At 52.1% G+C, this 11954-nt stretch overlaps 1 protein-coding gene across 1 annotated transcript; it reads left to right on the top strand.

The window, feature by feature from the left end:
• Positions 1-3653: 3653 nt before the first annotated feature.
• Positions 3654-11156, top strand: CPAR01_10515 (beta-ketoacyl synthase domain-containing protein; the record flags this gene model as incomplete). The annotated part of the gene is made up of 11 exons (XM_060494775.1): positions 3654-3824; positions 3891-3947; positions 4006-4093; positions 4143-4208; positions 4260-4462; positions 4515-4755; positions 4812-5161; positions 5218-6716; positions 6771-9673; positions 9721-10340; positions 10395-11156. The coding sequence occupies 11 exons, from the start codon at positions 3654-3656 to the stop codon at positions 11154-11156; spliced, it is 6960 nt and encodes a 2319-aa protein (XP_060346957.1).
• Positions 11157-11954: the final 798 nt, after the last annotated feature.

Below are 11954 nucleotides of genomic sequence, written 5' to 3'. Positions count from 1 at the left end.
AGTTATACTGACCGCAGCTCTTTACCCTCATGTTGACAGTAGAAGAAGAGCACCAGATGCGCCTATCCATGATGCCCGAGACAGTGGTTTTCCTAGAGGCTTGCTCATCCAGCCTAGGCCAGGGTGAAGATGAGATCTTCTCTGACAGTTCCACCTAGGGTAGGCGAAGACACGGACAATGACGGGTGCTGTGCAAGGTAGGACAAACAACTTGAAAGAGTCAAGACTGTGAAGCATAGTTGTGGCAGTTGTTCGCGTGCCCTGTGCCCTGGCCTCGCTCGGCTGTGGTGACGAAAACATCATGTTCCAAGACAAAGGCTTTCTTGCTTGAGAATGGAGGCCGAGGAAAAGCCAGGGGCAAGATGGTGACTGCGCATCCCATCAGAGGGGAGAAGGCAAGCCATTGGTAGGATGTGTCAGGCAAATGTCCCAATTGCTAGTCTCTCAGAAGTAGAAGAGCTGCCACTAGGGTGACAGAAACAGGTCCCGTTGTTGTACAAACCCCAGAACTCTTCAGCATTCGAGGCCGTGGCATTTCGTAAATAAGCCACTCAAGTCCCCGACTGGGGTGGGGGAAATTTATATCAAGCAACACTGTTTGACTCTGAGCCGGTGCAACGGAATATCGGCTGGCTGTCTCCGGTTGATGCCAGAATCCGACAGTACTACCTTGTGTACATTCAGCTCTGTATTTTCAGAGTAACAAGACGAAAAGAGAGAGGAAATCGCAGCAGGAAAACGAAGTGCCTACCGGATCTGTGTATCCCCGACCGACCTCCCGTCTGCACCACTAGCTCTGCACGCCCCATTTGGGACGTTGTGTTCCCAGATGCCTCGTGGTTGAGTCGCCATCGTCCTACCCACTTGGATAGGAACAGATGCACAGAGGGCCACCAGCACCCGACTCTGCATTTTCAAATGTTGTGTTCGATCCATCAGTCGAAAAACGCAATGGAAGAAAGGTCGCTCGTTTGAAAGCTTGAGAGCTGCGAAGTGAGGTCATGGGCCACGCTGCTTAGCCGAACAACTTTTGGTCCGGCCCGTGTGCGACCTCGCCTGGCATTCCCTCAATGGTTGCTGCAGCGCTGGGCGACAACGTTTTCGGCAGCATGTCCTTGTCAAAAACTGGGGGATCTGTAAAGAGAGGCATGTTGAAGCGCTTTGGCCTGCCAAGATGGTGTGTATCACAGATACTAGGGGTCGAGCTCCCCTCGTCTTGATTGATGAGGGTTGTACACCTGCTTGTGGAACATCAAGTCGGTCCCAAAATGGTTCGATTGGCCAGACCGGGCAAAATGGTCTCGTTGTGTCAATTTCACCGTCAACTCAGCTCCATTTTGAACTGTCGTACAGGCTTTGAGTGTTTCGTCAATCGAGATGGTGCGGCCTCTCAATGGACATTCCGCCACATGAGATCACATGAGATCCTATGAGATGGTTGGATGTGTGTAGGCATGATCAACTTCAAAAGGAAATGAAACTAACAATGAGCAGCATGAATGGAGGCGCTCGAGCCATGAAAGATCCCTGACTTCGTGTGTGAAGTCGGAGCGGAAAATATGTTCGGTCCGAGATGCCCTTGGCTGAGCCTCTGAGGTGTGGTATGAATGGGACTGAACTGGACTTCATCCGTGCCTATAGTGGAAACTTGGCAAGCCCATGATACGATAACTGTACCCGGTTGACATTCTTTTCATTAGGCATAATCTCATACTTAATGTTCCATTTACAAGTCTTCTCAGGCCAATTCCCAGGAGGCGATGTTTATCTATATTTCCCTGTCCTCGTGAACGATGTTTTTGGTCTCATTCTCTGCTTTGCTCGATGTTTCCCATTCAACGACGGTGGAAGCCTGGAGCCAACATATCTCAAATGGGTTCCTGCATATGAAAACACGCTACACTTACGACAATGTCGGTCTGACACATTGTAAATATCATCGCCCAGAGATCTGATTTCAACTTCTTCGAGAGGTCGATGAGAGGCCAGTCCGCTCGAGAGACTCTTGGAACGGAGAGCAACACGAACCTAACATCAAGCTGGCGCCAAGTCTCCGGAACATCGGACCTTCATATGTACGGCCGCGTCGGTGAGTACTGCACAATGTCCTTGGGCGAGCTACACTCCTGTCAATGCCACCAACCTTGTTCGACACGTCAACGTCCCCGCCCAACGAAATGATCAGAAATAACCGGTTAGCTGCTCCATCGTGGTTTGTCAAAGCTCCCCGGTCTTCTCATCGTCGGAAATCAGATCGCTCGGCCTCTTCTATCCAGTCTCATCCGCTTCTCTTTTTTGTACTCGCACCGAGACCGCGCGGCTGGCGATCCAGGCCCTCCTGAGGATTGGGCACCACCACGAGGAAACGGGTCAAATTGACTGTGTTATGCATTTTCTCTGCCCGGGTCATACCGTCAAACCTCCGTACAGCCCCTCAGAGCATGGCACCATTGGCAATCAGTAGTCGTGGCAAAACGAGCACGAACATCGTGACAGGTTGGCACTGACTCGGGATCTATCTTCTAGCCAAATCTCTTCCACCGGCTGTCCTACAACCATTAACAACTACTGGAGCACACGCCAGCCTGATACTGTATCGATCCAGGGAAGGAATATGTGCTACTACCGTCATCCCCCCTACAATGGAGTCGTAGCATCGGTGCTCCTCAAAAGTTCTGTTTGCAACATGCGGTAAAGAGATGGCCCATGAGGGCCATACCAGCGTCCAGCGGAAGGATTCCAGGATCGGTGGTTGTTGTTCTCCTACGTACATAACTTTATGCCATGTTGGAGATGTTCTTGCGGCCCCCTAGGGCTGATTGCATGCCAAAGTGGGCTGCGCCCCATCCCTGTTCTATTTCAAGCAACTAGCTCTATCCTCTTCCCGTCTTCATAGCTTCTCTTGATTTGGCCGTCGGTCTAATTGCAAGAAGCCGTTGATATCCGTGGGCTATGCTTCTGAAGAACCACAATCCAAAGAGGGCCGCATGAGGAGGAGCTGTACCGAATGAAGTTGCCCTTATGATTTTGATACGAAGAGCCAATATCTTCTATGTTAGACGGTATTATGGCTACATTCAAAGGGATGGTTGAAGATTCCCTAAGAAACAAAGACCGTTGATCACAGCGAGTGACGTTCATGCAATTACGTTGGAAGTCATATCATACAAAGAGCCATTCCTGCACCAAAGGATTGATGCTGACCGCCAGGTGAAGTTCTAAGCTTCATGCCGTATGCTCCCGCCCCCGCATATGAGTGGAATAAGTGGATGGACTTGGTAGTGCCTCTGGCACCAAAGGCAGCACGATTTCACCTCCAACTCATATTCACATTTGAATATCAAGGCCGGGACCCCCTTGGTCACCCGCCGTCAGCTGTCCGGTGGCAGAAAAGATTTTCAACTACCCAACTTCACCTTCATTCTTCAGAGATTTCTTTCCTTCCCTTTCCATCCTGTTTTCCAGCCGATTGATACCCTTTTCTTCTTCTGTACCCATCGACCCGGTCACAAAGGAGACAGGATCTTGTTGTCTGAGCTGCCCTCGTACAGTCAGATTCTTTTCGCCTTGCGTCTCCCCTCCTACCACCTCGTCTGTCGATACTTCCCATTGAAGACAACACCTTGGTTGCGAAATCCGTCGAGGCGGGCAAGATGGAAGACATCGCCATCGTCGGCATGGCATGCCGCTTCCCAGGCAACGCGACATCTCCGGAGAAGCTTTGGGAGATGTTGATTGCGAAGGAGTCGGCCTGGTCAGAATTCCCCAAGGATCGTCTCAACATCGATGGCTACTATCATCCAAGTGGTGATCGTCAGGGCAGCGTGGGTTTTCATCTCATCTCGTCCAAATCATTTTGTCATATCTTCAGACTGACCTGATTTACCTAGATTTCGTTCCGAGGAGCGCATTTCATCAAGGATGATGTCGCAGCGTTTGATGCGTCGGTGAGTCCCCATCAGAGACCTCCGGATGTGGAATGCCACTTTTTCTGACACTCTATAGTTTTTCTCCATCATGGCAGAGGACGCCAAGGCCATTGATCCTCAACAGCGATTCCTACTAGAGGTTTCCTACGAAGCGCTTGAGAACGGTGCGTTGGCCCTTAATCTTTCGAATAATTCCGTGCTAACCTGATATAGCTGGTCTTCGCATGGAAGACCTGAAAGGCAGTCCGACTGCTGTCTACGTGGGCTCGTTTGTAAAAGGTTCGTTATTACCTCGCTTCTCTCTCACCTTGCCTTACTGATTGGTCCTAGATTATGAACAAATCTGCCTCAGAGATATGGACTGGCAGCCCCAGTATGCCGCCACGGGCACTGGAAATGCCATCATGTCAAACCGCGTGTCCTACACGTACGACTTCAAGGGGCCTAGTATGACGATCGATACTGGCTGTAGTGGAAGTCTTGTTGCAGTTCACCTCGCCGCCCAAGCTCTCCGAGCTGGCGACTGTTCAATGGTATGAATCCTCCATTACCGTCATCTTGGAATTCGCAGGCTAACTTCTCAAGGCCCTCGCTGCCGGTGCTGGTCTTATCTTCACACCCAACACAATGATGCCCATGACTGCACTCAACTTTCTCAGCCCAGATGGAAAATGTTTCGCCTTCGACTCTCGTGCCAATGGTTACGGTCGCGGGGAAGGTATTGGATTCGTTGTCTTGAAGAAGCTCTCGGATGCTGTCCGAGACAATGATACCATTCGAGCTGTCATCCGTGGCACTCACGTAAACCAAGACGGCCTGACCACAGGTGAGTATTCCACGTTGCGAGGGGACTGGGGGACAAAATTCTGACGGTTTTACAAGGCATCACTCTTCCGAGCAAGGAGGCCCAGGTGGTCAACATCCGATCCCTCTACTCCAAGCACGACCTGGACATGAATCAGACGGCTTTTGTCGAGTGTCACGGGACTGGAACCCAGGCTGGCGACTTTCGGGAGCTTAAGGCCATCTCTGAGACTCTGAGTGACGGAAGGTCGATCGAGAATCCAGTGTTTGTAGGCTCTGTGAAGACAAACATTGGTCATCTGGAGGGAGCCGCCGGGGTTGCTGGCCTGATTAAAGGCGTTCTCACTGCCGAAAAGGGCCAGATACCCCCAAACATCAACTTCGAGCAAGGGAACCCCAACATCGATTTTGAGAACTGGAAAGTGAAGGTAAGACTTATCCACTCGTACATTGTGCTTCTAATGTATGCTGATGATTATCGCAGGTTCCCACGGATCTGGTCAAGTGGCCTATCCAAGGTGGTCGAAGAATCAGCGTCAATTGCTTTGGCTTTGGTGGAACCAACGCCCATGCCGTCCTCGATGAGCCAGCCGCGTATTTTGCCTCGCGCGGCATCTCCGCCAACCACAACTCTGTGGTCGACGACAGCCAGTCAAACGAAGACAACGGAAACAATGCGAACCAGGGAGTCTTCTCAACTTCTCAGCTCTTTGTCTTCTCTTCGAACGAGCGTAAGGGCGTATCTCGCTTAATAGACACGCACCTTGACCACATTGAGAAGCTCGCAAATGCTAATCAAAGAGACGCCGATAACTATGCATACACCCTGGGATGTCGCCGCTCGGTGATGGAGTGGAAAGGGTTTGCTGTGGCCAGTTCTTTTGCTAATCTCATCGCGAAGTTGATGGTCAGAGACGAGTGCAGCTTTCTTCGATCTAGCCGTGATTCCAAGCTCAAGATCGGCTTCGTCTTCTGTGGCCAGGGTTCGCAATGGGCTCAGATGGGACGCGAGCTCATGTGCTTTGAAGTTTTCCTACGAAGTCTTGACGCGGCAACCCAGTACCTCAAGACGATAGATAACGACTTCGACCTCACAGAAGAGATCATGCGACCCAAGCCGGAGTCGCGCGTTCAAGAGCCTCAGATTTCGCAGCCGGCAACAACAGCAATTCAGGTGGCGCTGGTCGACCTGCTGCGGTCGTGCAATATCACTCCCAGTAGCGTCGTTGGCCACTCATCAGGAGAAATCGCAGCTGCGTACGCGTGCGATGCCATGACCTGCGAAGCGGCTTGGGCATTGGCATACCACCGTGGCCAGAGCGCTGCACTTCTCAAGACTTATGCACCGTTTCTTCAGGGCGCCATGTGTGCCGTCAAGATGACTCGCTATGAAGCCCAAGCTTACCTCCGGAGTCGGCAGAATCCTGACGATTTGGAGATTGCTTGTATCAACAGTCCAAACTCGATCACAATCTCTGGCGAGCTGGAGGATATTCTACACATGCGAGATGAACTCAAGTCGCGCCGGGTTCTTTGCAAGGTGCTCGACGTGGACATCGCCTACCACTCGAGGCAGATGAACATGGTTCAAGAGGACTATCTGGAGCGCATCAAGTCTATCCGACCCAAAGACACCACTGGCAACATCCCTTTCTTTTCTTCCGTACGAGGTATGGCGTATCCGCATGCTCTCCTCGGGAAATTCTATTGGGTCGAGAACCTGGTTTCGCCGGTGCAATTCGTTTCCGCAGTCAAGGCTATGATGGACTCTCAGAACAGACCGGATCTCTTGATCGAGCTGAGTCCCCACGCGACGCTGACATCGGCACTCTCCGAGATCATGGCCGAGCTCAGCCCTAGCAGCCAGCCGACGTATTTGTCGCTCATGCAGCGCGAGAAGGATTCCGCAACCACAATGCTCCAGGCGGTTGGAGAGCTTTGGGCTCGCGGATACCCCGTTGACATGCTTCAGGTCATCTCTAAGTAAGCAACTTTCTTCTTTGTACTTTGTCTACCTTACTCACGATGGCTTACTAGGTGCTCTGGTAATCCTACGTTCAAGACGCTTGTCGATCTACCATCCTATCCCTGGAACCATTCCAAGACCTTCTGGCACGAGTCACACACTTGTACCGAGCATCGCTTCCGGAACTTTGGCCGCCAAGATCTCATCGGATCTCCTTCTCCAGATGCCACCACCTTCGAGCCGCGCTGGAGAGGTTTCTTCCGCATCTCTGAGAACCCTTGGATCCAGGATCATCGAGTCCAGAAGACAATCGTGTACCCGGCGGCAGGCATGGTCACCATGGCTTTCGAAGCCGCAAGCCAACTTTCTCATAGCATGACGGATGTTTTGGGATTTCACTTGACTGGTCTGACTATCGAGAGAGCTATGATCATTCCTTCTACAGCTTACGGTCTCGAGTACTCGCTCAATCTGAAGCAGTGCTCTGCCAACCTTGAGTCTGAACCGGTGTGGGAGTTTTCCATCTACTCAAAGCAAGAAAATGGCCCATGGATTCGGCATGCGGACGGATGCATCAAGATTCGACAAAAGGCTGGGGGTATTCCGTCATCCACTACCGGGAACGAGGCCATATTCAAGAAGATCCAAGGTCAATGCACCATAACCATGCCTCCGCGACAGCTATACGAGATCCTGGATATCGTCGGTCTCAACTACGGGCCTTGTTTTCAAAACGTGACGTCCATATCAACTCATCAGAACTCATGTATCAGCAAAATTCGCATTCCCGATACGAAGTCAAAGATGCCGGCAAACTTTGAGTATCCTCACATTATTCATCCCGCCACGTTGGATGCTATGTTCCAGACTCTCTTCGCCATCGATAGCAAGCCGATGGTTCCTTCGTCTGTTGAAAGCATCTTCGTCTCTGCAAACACGCCTCATGGCACCGGCTTCGAGTTCACCGGTTTTGCTACGGCCGAGAGACACGGTCTCCGCGACGCCACTGGCTCAATTGTGATGGTGGCTGATGTCAGTGACTGGGAGACACCGTCTATCATTGTTGACGGCTTGCACTTCACTGCCTTGTCGGCACCTTCAATCGAAGATGGTGGCTTCATTCCTAATCATCGCAACCTCTGTTCTAGTATCGTATGGAAAGAGGACTACACCACGACGATGTACGCAGACTTCACCCACATGCTAGAGCTGATGGCGCACAAGTACCCATCTCTGTCTGTTCTTCATTGTGGTGGAGATGAGCAGATGGCTAGACATGTTCTGGAGACGCTCTTGGAAGGCGACAGGCTTCTTTTGTCCCGCCTCACCATCACCGATGCCGCTACGCTGTCTACTACACAGAAGATCTTTGCAGGATCACCGGCTATCAAAGTCTTGGAGCACCGCGATTGGGAAGCTGTCAAGAGACATTCTGCTCGCTATAACCTTATTATCGCAGCCAGGAACTCAAGCATCGATATGATCGAAGCAAGTCAGCTCCTGCTGCACGATGGACTTTTGCTCAATGAGGTCTCGCCTCCAATGACCCCGACCACCACCGACTCCATGTCCGGATTCCAGCAGCTTTCAGATGAGCTTGCCTCGCTTCAGGTCTCTTTCGAGCCCGATTCGGACGATGTCATTCGCTGCGACATGCTAGACCAGCATTTCGAGGTTCGTCTCTTTGCCGACGCGTTGGACCCCGTTTCATCGCCCGAAGTCGTCCTTGTCTTGCCCGACACAGCCGACGCGGCTCTCAATGGCTTTGTCTTGTCTTTCAATAACCTATTGTGCGACAAAGGGTTCAAAGTGAGCGCTGGCCCCTTACATGAAGTCGACTCAGCTGGCAAGATCTGCATCGCGCTTCTCGAAGTGTGCGAGTCTTTTGTATATAACTGGACGACCGAGCAATTCAGTGACTTTCGCAATATTCAAAACACAGCCAAGAGCCTCCTGTGGATCACCCGTGGCGCCAACAGATGTTCTACCATTCCCCAGAACGCTCCTGTCATTGCGCTTGCACGCACGATCTTGTCCGAGGATCCGCAAAAGACGATTGTCACTCTCGACTTGGCCGAGGCTACTCAGCTTACTTCGTCTACCCTCCCAAAGACTGTGTGGTCTGTCCTTGCTTCAATGTTGGCTGGATCAGCGGAGGCTGAGTTCGCGGAAGAAGGAGGCGATCTGTACATCCCCAGATTGATGCCCCAGGAAGAGCTCAACAGAATGATCGAAAACGACTCTCATATCGAGGTTGTCCAGAAGCCCATCTTTGACCATTCAACAATCAGGGAGAGTTACAATATGACGTTTTCTGAGCCAGCAATTTCGAATGATAACTTCCACTTCATCAAGACCTCGTATCCTACAAAGCTCGGCCCTCAGGAAGTCGAAATCCAGACCCTCAGCGCGGCCTTGCATCTCTCTGATCTCCACACCGCCATGGGCCGGACTGATGATAACATCCTCGGCATCGATATTTTGGGAATCGTCAGCAAAGTCGGTCGCGATGTGAGGGACATTTGCTGCGGAGAACAGGTCGTAGCACTTGTTCCCGGCGCTTTCAAGACGGTTCACCGAGTCCACCAGGGCTTCGTCAAGCCCGCGCCGCCACCGTTCGAATGTTGCCAGTACACTCCAAGTACTCTCATCGCTGCGTTTTATGCAATTTTAGGCGTCGGTAGACTTTCAAAGAAGAAGACGTTGCTAGTCCACGCTGCGGCAAGTTCTTACGGTCAAGCTGCAATTCGCATTGCCACCCTGATCGGTGCCGAGGTTTTTGCGACGGTCCTGGGAAGCGACTCTGATGCCCAGCGTGAAACTCTCATCAAAGCTCACTCCATTCCAGATGACCACATTTTCGACGCTAATGGAGAGTCTTTCGTTGCCGATGTTCTCCGATTCGGAAAGGTTAACATTGTCTACAACCCCACCCAGGAGCACACTGCCATCAATTTCAAATGTGTCAAGTCATGTAAGTCTTCAAGTATTCTTACCTGGTGCGAAGCTAACATTACATAGCCGGCTGCATTTTCCAGCTCTCCGACAAAACGGGCAAGCCTGTCAGAGGTCCTGTTGCTACTTCCACGATGTTCATGCGTTTCGACGTTGCCACCATGATGAAGGATGACCCTGACCTCATCAAGGAGTTCTTCACCATGGTAGATCGCTTTGCATTTGACTACTTACGCAAGAGCTCGAGCCTCCAGTGTCAGCCGGTCCACCGATTCCCCATGTCCAACCTTGAAGGAGCTTTCAAGCAGATTGACAAAGGACCTTACCACGGTCTTGTCACCATGACGGCCGACCGCGATACCCTCGTCCCTGTGGCCACAGAGACGCAAATCAAGCCGCTTGACGATGTCATCGACCCGAAAGGCACATATATTCTCGCTGGTGGTCTAGGAGGCTTAGGAAGGAGCATAGCGAAGCTGCTTGCCGACAAAGGTGCGAAGAAGCTGGTGTTCTTGTCAAGATCTGGCGGCAATCAGGATGCCCAGGATTTCCTTCATCATCTCAGCAAGTCAGGCGTCCAAGCAACAGCAATTGCGGTAGACATCACAAATCTCCAGGCACTCAAGGCACTCGCCCCGACTCTTGGCAAGATCTCTGGCGTTGTTCAGTGCGCTGCGGTCATTCAGGTCAGGATCCTCACCCCTTTGACTTGAATTTTACCATAGACTAACAGACAGCAGGATGCTCTATTCGAGAAGATGAGCTTTGAAGACTGGCACACCGCCTTCGCTCCCAAGGCAATCGGTGCCATCAACCTTGCAGACGTCTTCGGCCGAAACCCTCAGCCCAGTCCCTCGACCCCGGCTGCCGCCCCTTGGTTCCTCTTCCTCTCGAGTGCCTCGGGAATCATCGGCAACCGGGGCCAAGCAAACTACGCGGCGGCCAACGCCGTTCAAGACGCCCTCGCTCAGGCTCTCCCTCGCGCCGTCTCCCTGGCCCTCGGTCCGGTCCTCCAGGCCGGGATGCTGGTGGAGGACGAGGAGACCCTGGGGAAGCTCCGCGGTGCTGGGTTCTATGGAATCCGGCACGAAGACTTCCTGACGATGGTGGAACGGGCCATCACGGGGGAGGTCACCCCCGGCGTCCAGACGAGGCCGCAAATCGTCTCGGGCGTCGGCACCGGTGGTCTCATTCGCCAGAACGACCCCGGCGACCCCTTTTGGTCGCGCACGGCGCTCTATTCGTATTTGAATATGGTCGACGTGCCGATCTACTCTCCGGAGGGGGATCGTGATGATGGCGGCGTCTCCAGCGGCGAAGCTGACGTCAAGAAGATGCTCGCCGTCTGCTCCGGGGCGGAGGAGGCTGCGGTCATCATCTGCACCGGCCTGGTGCATTTGATGGCCAAGGCCATGTCCCTTCTCCCGGAGGAGATTGATCCGAAGCGGGCGCCCAGCGCGTACGGCGTCGACTCCCTTGTTGCTGTAGGCGTGCGGAACTAGATTTTCCGCAACGCCGGGGGAGTCGATGTCTCCGTTTTCGAGATCCTCGGGGAGACGTCCGTTCGGGGCCTAGCTGGTGTCGTTGCTAGCAAGGGCAAGTGGTGAAGGGGAAGGAGGGGGCCAAGTTCCCCAAGAAGACTGGGGTGTTTGTGTGTGTGGCTGTCCGTACGAGACGAAAAGAAGCAGAGTGAGGTGGCCCAATTCAGTCGTACAATGGAGGTGTGGTTGTCCGTGTGTGAATGAGAGGACACAAATGGGCGAGATGCGTGTTTTGTAGGAGGGACCAGATAGATCAACGCTTTAGAGGTTTCTGGGGCGGCTTCTCGTTTCTAATCAACAATTAACTGTTCTGGAATTATGCAAATGATCAGGCGGAAAGTAACCGTGTCCCTAGTTTTCAAAGATATCACAGTAAGAGGAAACTCCCAAGTGCTTGTAGTAAAGAGTAGTCCTATCCCAGCTGCTGAAAATGAGCCAAACGTACCTCGGTTTCGATGAGCGAGCGAGACACGAGACGCCGCTGAGTGAGTATTTCAAGTAAATTTCTTCTCCTATCTTCATTGAGTTTGAAAATCAAGTTGTGAGGTGTAGGCAGTAAGATAGCTATGGTATGTCTTGTAAGGTGGCAAGAACAATCTAAGCCACAGCTTTATGACAATACTCAGCACAAGGGCGGCAGTTTACATTCAATATTATGACCGCCTGATTGAGGAGAGGCGGTAAAGAGTCCTTTCATGAAAGCAAATGAATTCTTGCTGCGTCTTTCGAAACATAGTCATATACCCACTGGTAAATTTA

This window comes from Colletotrichum paranaense (assembly GCF_030867605.1).
Source record: "Colletotrichum paranaense strain IMI 384185 chromosome Unknown Scaffold_8.1, whole genome shotgun sequence".
Lineage (NCBI taxonomy): Eukaryota > Fungi > Ascomycota > Sordariomycetes > Glomerellales > Glomerellaceae > Colletotrichum > Colletotrichum paranaense.
Note: the sequence above shows the minus strand (reverse complement) of the source record. Positions and strands in the feature narration are given on the sequence as shown.